This window comes from Telmatherina bonti (assembly GCF_933228915.1).
Source record: "Telmatherina bonti genome assembly, chromosome: 13".
Classification (NCBI taxonomy): Eukaryota; Metazoa; Chordata; class Actinopteri; order Atheriniformes; family Telmatherinidae; genus Telmatherina; species Telmatherina bonti.
Genome location: NC_136611.1, coordinates 21315906 through 21331909, shown reverse-complemented (window position 1 = coordinate 21331909; position 16004 = coordinate 21315906). Strand labels below are relative to the sequence as shown.

General features: G+C 36.8%; 1 protein-coding gene across 2 annotated transcripts; it reads left to right on the top strand.

The window, feature by feature from the left end:
* The first annotated feature begins 2199 nt into the window (after positions 1-2199).
* Positions 2200-10042, top strand: tmem167a (transmembrane protein 167A). 2 transcript variants are annotated; one of them, XM_079251972.1, is made up of 4 exons: positions 2200-2252; positions 4447-4556; positions 7258-7292; positions 9869-10042. In XM_079251972.1, the coding sequence occupies exons 1-4, from the start codon at positions 2250-2252 to the stop codon at positions 9943-9945; spliced, it is 225 nt and encodes a 74-aa protein (XP_079108098.1). In that variant the 5' UTR covers positions 2200-2249; the 3' UTR covers positions 9946-10042. The 2 variants fall into 2 exon arrangements, with proteins under 2 accessions (XP_079108098.1, XP_079108099.1); XM_079251973.1 differs by lacking the exon at positions 9869-10042 and adding an exon at positions 7405-8267.
* Positions 10043-16004: the final 5962 nt, after the last annotated feature.

The following is a 16004-nucleotide window of genomic DNA, read 5'->3' as shown; positions in this document are numbered from 1 at the left end:
GAATGTAATTATTAATGTATATGTATGTATGTATGTCTAAAGCCTTTTAAATTTTGCAGCTACTCTTCTTAATTAAAACGCAAGCAAAAAGTTTTTCGTATCTAAATAAATGTCTGCAATTAAATTACAGGTAGATTAAAAAGTTAAATACTTTGTATGCAACAAGATGCATTATGAGACACATTGTCTCCTCTATTTTGTCAATTTGATGGGTATAAATATATATTTTTTAAAAAGAATAAAGATAAATAACAGTTTACTTAACAGACCTAAAAAATGAGCTCAGTCCTTTCACTGACCTCTACTACTTTCACTTTTTCAAATAAAACAGTTTCAAAATTGAATAGTTAACTCTTGTTGCAGGCTATCATTGAATATGTGGCCAAATCTTGCAAGTGTCTCATTTATAAGCAAGACTAATTCTTGGCACAGTCTGAGATAAAGATTGTTATTGCTGGTGCTAGTTTTCATGAAACGTTTTAACCAATGGGTGTAAAATAAAAGCCTTAGCATGCTGTAGTTTGATTGATGTAACTACCATACATAGTCATATCAAAGTCATCATTTCCAAATAAATGTTCAAAAACAAACTGAAAAGCAATCTTAGAATTTTTTCTAACTGAAATCTTGTTGAACTGAGACACGGGATAAATATTACATTAGTTAACACATTTTCAAAATCAGACGACTGTGTTGGTGGTTTGGAGTTTTCTGTAATTGACTGGAGCCAACAGGAAACAGCTGAACAGCAGTAACACTAACGTCAGCTCTGTATTAAAATCAATCATCGCTGATTCAGGTCTGTTTAATGTTTAATAAGTGGATAAATATAAAATACACAAAATTATTTCCCAGAGAAAACTGCTAAATATTGGGCTAATGATTAAGGCAGAGCTCTGTAAATAAAGCACATGATCACTGAGGTCTGACGTTCCCAACAATCTTCAATTAGAGAAAACATCTCTGAATGGCTTTAAAAAGGTTCTCCTGAAATCAATTTGCACTATATAAGAAATTTTAAAGAAAATGTTTAATTGAAACAGAAAAAAGGCTGTACACACTCTGACTAAATTACATCTTGACTTGACTGCAGTACTAGAGCATAAAGTGGCCAATACAGTGTAAACTATAAGGGTGAATCATATTATGAGGAATGTGAGCCTGTTTACACTTGCATTCTAGCAGTAAAATATATAAAACGTTATTTATGTGTGGTTCAGTCTATGACAGATTTTCTCTCACATGAAGGACTCTCTAGGAGTGCCTGGGAAGGAAGGGTCGAGGGGATTTACAAAACATGGTCTAAATGCAATCAAGATGCTGTGTGGCTGTTTGTTGGGAGGGGACTTCATTGTGAAAACTGAGAGAAACGTGGACCACAAAAATGTCACTTTGACGTCATTACGACACAATAGAACAGTCAAATTAGTCTCAGAATGAAATCTTGAGACTATTCTTTAATGCCGCTTTATTTCTAAATGTTTACTGTTTCAAAATACAAATAAACCAAATATCAATACCAGGAAAATGTTAAGATCTATTAAAGGACTCAGCAAAGAAATTCATTTTCATTAAACATACTTGCAATGAAGCTGTATCCATCTAATCATTATTAACTATAATATCTAAATATCATAACGATACGGTTTTATATGTGTTTTCACATGTGTTTTTGTCCCTTTTTTGCATATTTTATTGTTTTGGAAACCGGAACTGCGGGAAATTATCATTTCAACAACTTCCGGGTATTGCTGCTAGACAAACGTGAGGGAACTATTAGCAAAGTAAGCTCATGCTGTCCGGCGTATATGATGTCTATGGCATCTACGGTCAGATGGGTGCGACTGACTGCTCGGTGCTAAAAAAAAAAAAAAAATTCTCTATTCGGACGTCCCTAATTTTACAGTGGTTTTCACAGATGTTCAGAATTTAACAGTTTGTAATGTCCACAAGGCACCTAGCGTACACTTTTTCCTTGAAAAAAAAATAAAATCAACAACAATAACAACTTACGGCACTGTATCTGTTAATTACTGCGAGCTCCAAACAAGGCAGTTTGGAATAAAGGTGAAATCTTTGCACCTCTCCTCCCTGTCAGCTTGGATAGTACAAGTTTCAACCTTCGTCGACTCGTTCGTTTTAACCAATCACCAAGCACGTTTTTAATGCGACGCACAACACGTAAGTCATTTTAGATTACGTATTTCCAAACAGCAGGAAGTGTGATGTGGCGCTGAGTCCCTATCAAAATGGTAAGTTTGTTTCATCAGCCAGCTGTTTCTGCACTTTGCGAAACGTTATGAGTACTATCTGCAATGAAATTCTGCCAATAACGTGCATCTATAAATTATGACAGCTAATCAAGCGGGCTTTTTGTCGGAAGCAGATGTATATTAGCTAAGCTAATCTATCCAGCTACTATTGGTTAGCTTCTACGAGCTACGAGTTTAGCAGATCTCGCTATTCTTTTATGTGTTTGCAATAAATGCCCATAGTTAAATGTATATCAGCATATTAGCTGCGCTAATATGTCAACTTGAGCTATTTGATAATTAGTATTTTAAAAACAGTTCTAATTGAGAAATTAGTGCGAGGACCGTAATGATTTTAGGTGCGTGCCACGTAGCTGCACCGTAGTTAAGAAGCATACATAATATGTCTCTGATTCTGATATGAGACGTGCTGGCTATTTGGGTTCTTAAAAACGAGTTAGCAGTGACATTAGAAATTACCCCAAACACCATTAAATCAGTAGCTGTTGCTACCTCAAGTCTTACACCAGGACTGAATTTGAGCATGTGAAGTTTCGTTCCTCTCGTCATACAATAGGTAAATATGCGGCGCACCAAAGAAAGCAGGCTGAAGTCATACTCCTGTTGGCCTGGCCGCAGCTTTCTGTTTCTGTTAATTATGCAAATAAAATCCTAATGGTGATGCCTAGCATGATGTTTGTGATAAAACTCATGTGAGACTAATGATGGTACAGGATGAAAAGAGAAAAACTTTCATCTCCAATGGAATTATAAATCTGGAAATTACAATTAAAACAGAATTCCATGCGAGATTCTCATGAAGGGAAAAAAAGAAAAGAAAATTGTGGAAGCCTTAAAATTTAAAATATACAAATCTCTCTATACAGTCACCAGATTAAGTAAGGGTGTCATGATTGTCCCTCAGACGTCCCTTCACCGCTATGTGTTTTTATGACTGTTTCATTACTTTCACAAAGGAAAAAAGTTTGTTTAAATTAAACTGTCATCCTCATGTCTCACATTTCCAATACAGTGAAGGTTGAATTTGTGAAATGTGCACAAACTTAGCCCATTGTCCAGGGTCAGCAGGCAGTCTGGAAAATGAAATCCCATCACTGGGAAGCTGGTTGCAACATCCAGAGACACATCACCAATGTAACATTATCCTATTGACACAAAAAGCTAGTTGTAGCAGCTGAGATAGTAGCATTATGCCTATTTTGTTTATTTTCTTGTCAACCACAAATGCTGCTGACTTGCAAGTCAGATGATCAGTGACTAAAGCTGAGAATGGTCTTTATATTATACACATGACCAATCAACTAACACTCCATGTCTTTATGTCTCATCTTTAAGTGTGAGGAGGAGAATCAGACAGGACAATCACAGACTGTGGAGCAACTGATAGTTTGTATTGAGCTCTCATGGGCAGCAACTAGGTTTCGCAGTTCCCAGATTTTAAAAATATGTCATTAAAAGGGGGGTTGATGTAACAGACTTTAATAGTAACAGAGTTAAGGATTGTTCATGCTCCCTTATGTAAATTGGGACATTGTGTTCCAAGCATTGTCATACATCCACACCATCATACTTGCTTATTTGCTTTTAAAAAATAAGCTAATAAATTTCTTCTTTATATGCTGAAATGTGCATCTGAAATCTAGAAGTGGCATCGTTCCAATCGAGATCATGTAGATAAGTTACAAGTTTTTAAAAAACAAAAGTGCAATCAGTGTTTGTTCTGATTTATCACATCAAAGTAATTTTTTTCTTTAACAATATTTACTTAGTTTATATGTATATGGTTGATTTTTCTAAAGTCACATATGCTCTTTTAAAAACTAGGGATATTTGTGATTCTCTGAAGCCATTTACTTTTTGTCCTTAAGTTTGATCCATTAAACCTAAAACCATGACTGGCTGCATCAAAGGCTTGCAGCCTCTGTTCATTGGCTGCCCGTTCAACCAGCTGAACTACTCTGCATCCTAATGCTCAGCATTTGACAGGTTTCAGACTCATGTGTTTTATAAAATCTGGCCCACAGAACCATTCCATATGTACATCACATAAGAACAGTTCAACAACATACAGCACCTAACCTAACTACTGTGTCAGTGAATTCAGTGTTCAGAGTATTGATGTATGGAACTGATTATGTTTGTGCTAACCACGTCATTAACTTTTATCTTTCAGTCGGCCATTTTCAATTTCCAGTCACTGTTAACAGTGATTCTTCTCCTGATCTGTACTTGTGCCTACATCAGAGCGCTGGCTCCCAACCTTCTGGACAAGAATAAAACCGGGTACGGTTGCACACTACAGCCTGACATGGAAAAGGGGCTTTTTTTAGATGTCAAGTTATATAGTAATTGTTCTTCTCATAAGGATATAATACTATATTAATACTGATAACTAATTCACTAACTGCTAAACTCATGAGATATTACTTCCACCAGAATTTTGAGTGGTTTTCAAAACGCTTCAGTACTTTTATCTCTTTGTCTGATTTCTGAAATGTGTTGGTAAGTTTTTTAGTGTTATCTTGTAAAGTTCATGTGGCCACCCTACTAAAGTTTTATTTAAAATTTTTCATAAACATGGAAGCATCTATTTCTAACTCACAATGGTTACAGTCGACAGTTATTTATTTTAACTAATAATCTCTTCGTTGAGTACTATAAGACCTAATTTCCTTCATTACAAGCTGATTATACTTGAATAAGTAAACTCTAGGATTTACTTTTCCAATAACTGTGGGACTGCCAGGGAACACACAAACTGCAACCATGCAACACACACACACGCACACACACCATTAAGAGAGAGGAGGGATATTCTGACAGATGGGGTGATTTAATGGTTTTCCCTCTGAAATGATATGTTGACAAAGACATGAGCCATTATTTGTGTTGATTTCGTGCCACAAAATATGCAGATTTTGTTGTGTGGAAGGCAAAGCCTCACTCTGGAAAAGTGGGTGTTTTCTAAAACTTGTTCATGAAAAATAGTTTTTAGAAATGTAACTTTTATTCAGGTGTTCATCTGATCCACTGTAGCCTAATTTAACAATGGAATCCCATCACAATCTGGGTTAGCTAAATACCCTTACAGACAACAAACTAGGCTGGACAGCGAGTCCTTGGAATGGCATGTTAGCCTCAGCTGCCACTTAAGATAATAAGATGTCTGTTTCACTCCAGAATGTGCTGCATGTGGTTGGATGGGAGAACATTTGTACAGTGGACATCAAACTGTTAGCCATGGGTTTTTGTCATAGACTGTATATGAAAGATGGACTAAGCCTCCGCAGTTAAAAATGAAGCCTATGCGGAAGTGCATACAACTGCAGTTCCCCCTTCATCCACTAGGGGCTGGCTGCAAAACAGAGCAAATCTCCATAGACTCCCATGTTAAAAAGGCCAACTTCACAGCAGAAATAAACATGTTTACAGCCTGTTTCAAAAATCCATTTTCACTTCATAGGTCAGGTTTACCTTCATGACAACTGTGGGGGGAGTCAATTTTTTTTCTAACTTGCCTGTTTAAAAGTATTTTAATCTCAAAGTTTGGCATATTTAGAGGCGTCTCCTTTTAATTGATGGGTTCTCAATCTCCTGCTTCAAGTCAGAAGAACATAGAACAACCGCATTTTTTAGCCGGTTAACAACGTGACTTAGCTTTAGCCTGCTTACCTCTGTTAGCTCCTGTTATCTCGGGGTTAGCTCGGTTAGCTCTTCGCTACAGAAAGCTCGGAGTATGCTTGATGTCAGTCATCCACCATGACGCTCAAAGCCCCCCTCTCAGCTCCACCTCTTTGCCCATATTTGTATTTTCCGGGGGAGACGACACACATGTCTCTGCCAAGATGGCGATGGTAGGATCTGCCCACTGAGCTTCAATTCAGCTCTTCAGAAACCTATGTGTGACATCACGGAGGCTATGTCCATCTCTTTATATACAGTCTATGGTTTCTGTCCATACTGTGTACGAAAAGATTTTGCCTGTCTTGTACTGGTAGCAATGTATATCATTCCTGGTACTGCTGCATGTACAAATAGAGCTTGATAGCTCTTATCTTACCATTTCTAATGTGTCGCCATTAATGCGCCCATGAGGACTTGTCGAGTTCTCTGCAGGCCACATAAAAGAGGATGGCCCCTTGTATGAATTGCAACAAGGCTGGTGTCAGACTCAGGATTCTGAAAACCTGCAAAGAACAACAATGTCAGTCTTCAGCACCTGCCTGAGTCAGGAAACAATCCCATGTGCTGTGGAAAACATCTGGTCTTGTTCCAAAACCTAAAAATTCCCAACCATCTGAAGTAGATGATGACAAACCAGTTGGCCTAACATCTCATATTTTGAAAGTCCTTGAGAGACTGTTATTGGTTTCACCTCACTAAGCAAGGGAACACCTTTCAGGACCCGTTAGTCTGCATATTGTAATGGGCTTGGGGTTGAAGACCCTGTCATCTACCTGCTTCAGAGAGCACACACTTATTTGAACCAATCAGGCAGCTCTTTGAGGATCATGTTGATTTCTCAAGTGCATTAAATACAGTTGGGTCTGTATTTTATTTATACATATATAATGTGTGTACACTGTGTGTACAATGTGTGTGGAATTAAGGAAGTCATTTTCATAAAATTTTTATTCTTTTTCACATCCTGAAATTTAACATGACCAATCAGATAGATTCCCTTGAAAACCACCAGATTTGCATGTGATGAAGGACGACACATAAACGGGGCCTGAATGGGGGGTCTCACATGGGCAAAAAATGTTTGAGGCACTTTTGCCTGCAGTATGAACATAAACAAACATCCATGTTTGTTATACTTCAAATTAATCCTTGATCAATTCTCCTTTTCAATATGCGAAAGTAGTTCATGGTTTTTTCTTTGTTTTTTCTGAGAAGTAAAATGGTACCTTTGCATATCTGTGGAACAGGTTGTGGCAAAGCTGTTCCTACTTGTGTTTCTAATGGTTCTTTTCTTTTGTAGGCTTTTAGGAATTTTCTGGAAATGTGCCAGAATAGGTGAGTTCCTTCATTTCCCTTTTTCTCCATTACATTTCCTCTTTCATTTATTTGTTGTAAAACAATGCAACTTTTAACTTCACTTCTTGGTGTTTTTTGCCCTTCACTCTAGGTGAGCGGAAGAGTCCATGGGTGGCGTGCTGCTGTGTCTTCATGGCTTTTAGTATACTGTTTCTGCAGTAGCACAGAATCCAAAGACAGCCACAAACAGAAGCATTGAAAAATGGACAGGCATTTGAGACATGGACAGTATGGCCCAGGAAGCACAACAGGACCGTCAGTGGCTGTCACTTAGATAATGTAAAAACTGAAAGCTGTCATCGCATACAGTAGCCACGGAGAAACAAAATGTGTGTGTAGGAGAACAGGAGTGAGCCGATAACTCCAGAGTGCGTGTGAACCCCTCCACAGACTTCCATGTCTGTGTTTTTTTTTTGTTTTTTTTTTTGCATATGTGGATTGTTTATTCCCAGTGTGTGTGTGTATGTATGTAATTGGGGGGAAGCTTTCTCTATTATCAGCTATAATTTGTTAATCATTTCAATTTTTTTTTCTCATATTTCCACCAACCTGAAATTTTCTACAACAAAGACCTTCATAAATGTTTCAGAATTTACATGGTGACTAATAAATATTCCTGTTTGCTGTAAAAATGTTAAACATTTTCTACAGCTAACAACGTGGTGTTGTAGCTCTTCAGGTGTCCACTTCTCCTTAGCATTTGTCTGACAGAGCTACTGAAGGTTTTAAAGTCAGTTTGCAGCTATTTATTAAAGAACATTTTTGGAAATCTGGCTCGAAGCTTCTTGGAATTTTTGTCACATGCAACTTTTTTTGTTCTTTTTTTAAAAGAACGATTTTTTATGGCTTTTTGTTGACATCAAGCCATATTGCTTGTAACAGAACAGTGCTGCAAGAAGTGCTATTAATGACTTAACCAATCCACTTGTTGAAATATTAAATATTTTGTCACTCTTCTGTCTTTATCAATTTAATTATACAAACTATACAAGTCGTATTGAAATTACTTTGAAAATGGTCCAGAGCAGGGTTTAGTCAATACCAAAGAAACATTTAGAAGGAATGTTGAGCTGGCAAAATTCAGGCGAATGAGAGGGGGGGGGGTCTTTCAATATTTGGCAGGGAGTTTTGATGATGTGTCATTGCTGATTTAACTAATCCTTAAAATGTGGACATCTATGACATCACATCAAAATTCTACACAATGTGACATCATCTTTAATGCTGTCTGCAGCAGGCTTACCTTGATGTGTACATCTACTTCACATAGTGGTGTATTATCAGAACATGTCATCTGACTTTTTTCATTTTTTTTCTCCCTATGGTCACAGAATTTGATTAAGTCATTACCAAACAAATGCTGACATGGACTTCTAGGCCAGAAAGTTGGGTCGTGCATTTGCCAGGACAGGAGAGTTTAATTTGTAAAGAGTAAAGCAACTCTTACACATCTTCTCCCTTTTTTGTTACTGAGGATGATAATTGTAAACGCACTCACCTTTGATAATCTGGTAACTGGTGAGTGTCCAGATCCCACCACCAGCTTCATACAATCCCTTCTTAGGGAACATAGATCCCACGTCTGTGTGCATCCATTCTGGCACTGCTAATTTGAGATAAAACAAGTGAAGCCTGCTGGTAAACTTGTGATTATCAGGCAGTGACGCAGATACAGGAGACACAGAGGAGCGGGAAGCTCTCAAGTCATCTGAGTCTATCTTGAGAAGCAGAGACATTGGCAGCCTGCTGGGATATCGCTTAGTCAATGAACGGAGCAAATGACTTGGGGTGATGCTGAAAGGAAAATGATATGGAGACGACTACTTTTGCTTGCCTCAGCTAATGACAGTAGCTGCTATCATTCTCACTGCATAAAAGATCGAGAAAATTACTACAGAACACTGGCAATGTAAAGTAGAGGCAGGCCGATTATTAGGAGCAATGATTCAAATAAATTTTGTCTGCATCTTGGCATCATCCCTGGATGTTACATATACCCCAAAAGTAGCTCATTTAGGATCATCACATGTTAACTTCTCACTCCAGTTCATACTTGGCACAAAACGTAGTAATACATATAAGAACATTTGTTTGATTTATTATTACTTCTTTGATAACACAGACTGGTTTTGTATTACAGATAATCAAAAAGTATGATTAGTTGTATTTACAACAAGGACTAACCTGTAAGGATTGTGCATTAAAATGTGTGGGAATTGTCTCCTAAAAATGTCCAAAAATTTCCTTCAGTTTTCCTCTAGCCATCTTCACTCGGCCAAATACAAAATTGCAAACATGTAAACTATAAATGTGTCTATGTGACACAGCAGTTAGGACATTTAGTCAAAGCTTTAATAATATAAACCTTTTACGTTTAATCACAGTTGCAAATTCTCCTGCTGAAACTTTTAGTGGTGCAAGTGCAACATTTTACCTAATAACTACTTAAATTTAAGTTGAATTATTTCTTGTTTATCATGATTAATTCAGCTCCAGCAAAGGATCATTCAAAGCATATTACTTTAATTTCCTTGTGTTTTTCTTCCTTTGATCAGATCAGAGAGCTTTTTGCAGTCGCTTTGGGAACTTCAAAGGCCATCAGACTAATAAAGTCTTTACCATCTCCTGCTGAGTGAACCAGAAGGGTCCAAACAGGCCTTGACCCTAAAAAGTTTCGGTGGAATCTGAATCGCTGCAAGACCCAGTTGTTCTCAGGAGTTCAAGATGAATGGAAGGACAGAAAAGTGCAATTTATTTAGTACCTACTAAACTTCTGGTGTATTGTAATAATGTTTTTGGGATCTTTGTATTCTCTTTCACTCATTTTAGATTTAGATAAAATTGTCAAAAACTGCAACATGAACAATTATAAATGCTCAACATCACACTCATACTTTAAAGCCTTTGTTCTGTCCTCACTTCCTCATTAAATTGTGTAAACTTTGGTTTTGAAGGGAACAAATTAGGAAATTCATGTTGCCAGCTGAAAGACACTAATGTCCTCAATAGTTCATATCTGGGTTAGCTGGGTAGCTTGATAGGCTAGTGTAAATTATACTATCCTGGATGGGGTGAGATTTATTTTATTTTTTTTTTTTTTTTTTTTTTTTTTTTTTGTCTTGTCCAGCATTTAAGCAAGCAGACTGATGTTCTGGATGCTGTGTTCTGCTGAGCAAATTTATTTTGCCAAGGGGAACTTTTGTAGATGTAATGATCCCCTTGTATTTCTTGATTCTTATTTTATTTTTCAATTTGTTTTGGATAATAGCTTGTATTACAGAGTTTATGCTACTGGACCCGACCGGAAAGGACAGGAAAGGGGCAGAAAGAGAACAGAAAAGAGAACATAAAAAAAAAAAAAAAAAAAAAAAAACAAAAGAAAGAGATCAATGCATACATGTATATGCACATACATACCCACCTACATATATATGTATATACACTCGCACATACATTATATATATACATATATACATACATACATACATATACACATACATACACATGCATACACACACATGTACACATACATGCATACATAAAGATAGATATACATACATACATATACACATACATACACACACATATATATATATATATATATATATACATATATACACATATACATACTCACATACATACACATACACTCACACATATGCATACATATATACATATCCATACACATACATACATACACATACACATACACATAAGTACACACACATACCCACCCACACACATAAATATGGGGTGAGATTTAAAAGTACAACTATCTTTTGTAGCATCAACGTGGCTCTAACTCCTTCCACATGTAAATTCTTCTTTTTTTATTGAAAGAAGAGAGAATTTAAACCTTACTCTTTCAGACAGCTCCCTGTGGCCACACTAACTGGAGCACTGCATGCGTCCTTTGAAGGTAGCATTCACTGTTGGGTCATAGGACAACTTTGTCCTGCTCATTAACAGGAGACAGGAGCAGTCTCTGCATTTATTTATTCAATTTTTAATTCATTCCCATTTAGCCAGGTAAGGTCTTACAGGGATTAACCATACTTTTAAGAACATATTCCAACATGACGGAAACAGGCTGCAAGCATGCATAATCATCACACATGTAAAGCTGACTTAATCTCTTCAAGCTTCCCTACTAGAGAACATATTGACAGGGCAGCAACATGTGAAACATTTTCATCTGAGTTAAAAGGATTTCTCAGAGTTGGTGGCTGGTAATATGAAATGACAAGATAGTCATCAAATATATCTGCCTTATAGGTAAAGGTTTGTACAAAATTGAATCTGCACTATCCGGTAAAGCACCAGACATGACTTATATAACAATATATGGTTTGATATATATATATATATATATATATATATATATATATATATATATATATATATATATATATATATATATATGTAATAATGTTTATTTTATTGCCCGGACGGTTTTGTTTTATGCAGAAACAGATGCAGCATATATAGGTGAAGTACTTTGTATATAATATATATATATATATATACACAATATTTGTATTTGACTTTAAGCAAGTTTAAAGTTTATAGTTTGTTTCAAATGTTGTAATACAAACAATCCTGTGGCCACTCTGAGCCATGTGTAAAATATCACATTTCTATTTTTCAGTATAGAAATGTATAACATTGAGTAACAAATCAAGCACTTCTCAAGCTGAAATAAAATTATATCAACTATGGCCATTTTTATTACATTTTGGGGACTATAAAATGTTTTTGTCATCAACAATTCCAATTCTTGGAGTATTAAGAATAGCATTACATAGTGGATCATGAAAAGTAGCTGAGTATTACACTACTAGCTTTTTCCTTGCGCTTCAATATTCCTTGTTGACATCTTTGCTCTATCATGACTTTTGTCCATAATTTACATTATTGGTCCGTAATCCTCCCTGCAGGGATATTTCCATCAGATTTCCACTACTTTCACTTAAATAACTTCTTGTATTTCATGTGTTTTATTGGTTGTCTTTAAAGCACTGGCAGTTCAGTAATATAGTTTGCAAAGGGTTGTCTTTTAATAATCTTGGAGTAACGTACAGTGCTCCCATTAAGCAAGGACATTCATAGCACAGAGAGTATTTGCATAGAACAGCAGTAACGTACATGGCTCTGCTGAACACACCAACTGGCTTGAAATGATTGTTTCTGAAATTCATTCAGATGCCCATCTAACTGTCAGTCAGCTGGGCGTAGGCACAAATTGAGAAACAATCATTTGAATTAGCTCCAGCTGTAGGATGCATTCAGTGCAGCACATCTGCAAGGATTCAGAGCACAACCATCTTCATAAGACATACGAAAGCTGCAGCGGAAAAGAACTGTTTCTCATTAGTCTGCCAGAGTCCTGTTTGTTTTACTCATTGGCCCACCCCATTTTTTGACGCACACAAGTTTACAGTAAGTCTCCTTTGACTGAATGATGCAAAAAGGGGTGATGCATTAATATTAGACACTGTAGGGGGGTACAGACATCTTTTTTTTTCTACACAAAACACTTGGTGTTTTGCTTAAAAAAAAAACTAAAGTTTGTGTGTGTGTGTTGAGAAACAAATGCTTTGCTGTGCTCAGACAAGACTGCAAAAAAAAAGAAAGTATTGAGTAAAATCAAGATCTCTTAATGCGTGCGGAGTCCTTCGTTTTGGAAAAATATCATTTAACTTGAAAATTAGTTATTTAGATTTTTTTTTAAAAAAGTGTATTGGATGTTCTTAATGTTTCTGTTTGGGTTCTGACTGGGTTCAGGGGTTCCCTCCATGCTGCTGTGGCAAATATATTGTTATCAGATGTAAGGTATCTATTTAAACAAAACAAAATTCTACAATTTTTGGAACTAGAAGGGCCCTCACACTCACCGCCCTCTGAAATCTGGTTGGACACAACTGGCATACTCAGATGATTGACAGGACTCAGAGGGAAGGCGGAAAAGTTTTTCCAAACATGCATAGATCTGCAGTGTCACTACACCGGTGTGAAGTCATGTTTTGTTTCCTAATTAGTCATCCTTTAAAAATATAGACGTTTGGCTGCACATTTCTAGAGCAGATTATGTCCCTGTGCAAGTGTAAATCTTGTGCTGATAAAAACACTAGAAGCTGCTCTGAATTGTGGCAACAGACAATTTATTTCCAGAAGTAAGACAGCATCTGCCGAATGCCAAAAGGGCAACAGAGCAGTTTGTCATCTATAATGGCCACATCACATTTTCTTGTCTGAAAAGATGTTAGCACATTTTTAGCCAGCTAGGCTACAATGTTCTTCCAACAACTATAAAACATGTTCAATGGAAAATCAATTTAACAAACATGTCAGTTTAATCTACAATGCATCAACAATAATACAACCAAACAGCTCCTTCATTTACTATCTTAACCCCCACTTTTACACACAGGCCTTTAACCTGTGTTGTCTTGATTTATTTTGCTTTTATTGTTTGGAATTTATCTAGAGGGTTTCATGTTGTTGTTGTCATGTTTTTGTTACATTTTTCTCAGATGTACAGGACTTTATTTCTGCTGTGGTTGGTGGTAAAGTCCTTTATAATTAAATGATGATGAGGATGATGATGATGAAGATGAAGATGATGGTGGTGCATTGAGAGGTGATTGATAGAAGTGGAATTAACATAATGTGGAAAAAGTATAAGAAGATCTGGATTATTAAAGTGAGTCATTTTCAGATAAACATGTGTTTACATTTGTGCTGCGCTAGAGATTAAAACTTAATGAGATAAAGGACTATTGGTGTATTAAAAATAAAAATTTAACAGCCAACACTTCTGATTGTTTTTCTATATAAATGCATAATTGATTGATCATCATTCTACCAGCTAAGAAATTAAATTTCAGTAGCACTTACATTATGCTGCATGGTTAGCATGCTAACCCCAATGCCTGTGAGGCTACAGTGCACTGCAGCCTCACAACAACAAGGTTGTTGGTGTGTGTTTAAGCTGGAGGGGGGAGAGGGGGGGGGGGGGGGGGGGGGGGGTTCAGCCTTTCTCTATGAAGTTTACGTGTTCTCCCTGTTTAGCCTATGCATTGGTTCTCTTTGGGTACTCCGGCTTCCTCACACTGTCCAAAGAAATGCATGTTAGATTAATTGGCTACTCTGCATCAGCCCTGCAATGGACTGGCAACCTGTCCAGGGTGTACCTTCCACACCCCCAATAATTGCTGGGACAGGCTCCAGCTTCCTCCTGACCCTAAAAAAATGGATGGATGGGTTAGCATTTATATTTATCTTCTATGTAGTCTTATCCTTTGCTGTTGGTTGTTTGTATTCTATTCTTTGCAACATTTATAAAATAGATTGTTATTCCCAAAAAATGGCCGAGGGAGATAAGCAATTTTATTTCGATAAGAAATTAAAAACAGTGATAACCAGCAAGTCGAAGTCCTTTGGTTTTATGATAACAAAAGAAATTGAATTAAATCTCAGACTATACCCAGTGAACAACTTCCTAATCTGCACCTTTATGCAAAAATAATTGAATAATTGAAGAGTTATCTCAATTTACGGGGTTTTTCTCCATGAGGAGGGAAGTGATAAAGAGGCAGATGAGGCAGATAAAGCACTTGACAGTCCAACTGTTTTTTTTTGTCCTGAAGTACAGCATGGCCTTTAGACTTCATGCCAGCCTCCTCATTTAGCTAGATGTCAAGCCAACACCGTCCATGACTGTCAGTCATAAAGTAATACTCCAGCGTTTCAGTGGGATCACTGACAAAGCAATCAGGATATGTTATGGAGATGTTTTAAAATGGTGTACCCATGATGTCAAGAAATGTAGTTCCACAGTTCCACAGCAAGGTTTTGTTTATCCCAGCTCTTCTGTGGTGTCTCCAGTACAACATTATTCTTTTTTTTCTGTCCCTGGGTGTGACTGCTATGTGATGCATTGACAGCAAAGAGGTTCAGATTGCTGAGTGAGGAGGAAAATCCACAGCAACATGGTTGATGACAACAAGCAGCTGTGGTCTTTAAGATACTTGTTAGAGTCTTCAGCACAGTTCATTTGCACTTCTCTGTGTTTTATCATTTCTAATTAACAAGGTGTCAGATAACAGACTTCTTTACGTTTTTCTTGTCTTGTTTATTCTTTTAGTGTCACTAATGGCTCCAGCTGATGTGTCTGTGTATAAAGTGCCCTGCGATGACATTGTTGTGAAGTGGCGCTTTACACATAATGTTGAACAGAATTGAATCAATCTAAAGCTTTATGTGTTTAAGGGAAGAGAAAAATGTTTTTGCCCAGATAAGAAAAGTTTTTTCAGTTGTGGGAACTGAGAGTTACAAAGGCTCCTCTGTCCATCCCTGGCTTCTCAGACATGACGCATGCTGAGGCAGGGAGGTGATGTCTCATAGTAACTGGCCTTGGTGCCACAACAGCAACAGGAAGGGAAAACAATATGTTTCTTTATTTCAGTCATATAGAATGAAAGATTCTCACATTTTCTGAACTTATGGCATTGAGGCGCAAAAGTTTTATCATCAATCTTTCTTAAGAACACTGACTTCTTCATATCTAAGTGCACTTATTCAAAATATTATCATTATGAATATATTTAAGTAAAATTTTATCACTGTGTTTCTATTCATTTGTTGAGCCTCAGATGATCTTTCTCAGCCAATTGTTCAAAGAATGTTTTA

Excerpts from the sequence above, each read along its gene's own strand:
- tmem167a (XM_079251972.1), top strand. Across the intron at positions 4,557-7,257 it reads CTGGACAAGAATAAAACCGG|GCTTTTAGGAATTTTCTGGA; the intron begins GTACGGTTGCAC and ends TTTCTTTTGTAG. Across the intron at positions 7,293-9,868 it reads CTGGAAATGTGCCAGAATAG|ATCAGAGAGCTTTTTGCAGT; the intron begins GTGAGTTCCTTC and ends TCCTTTGATCAG.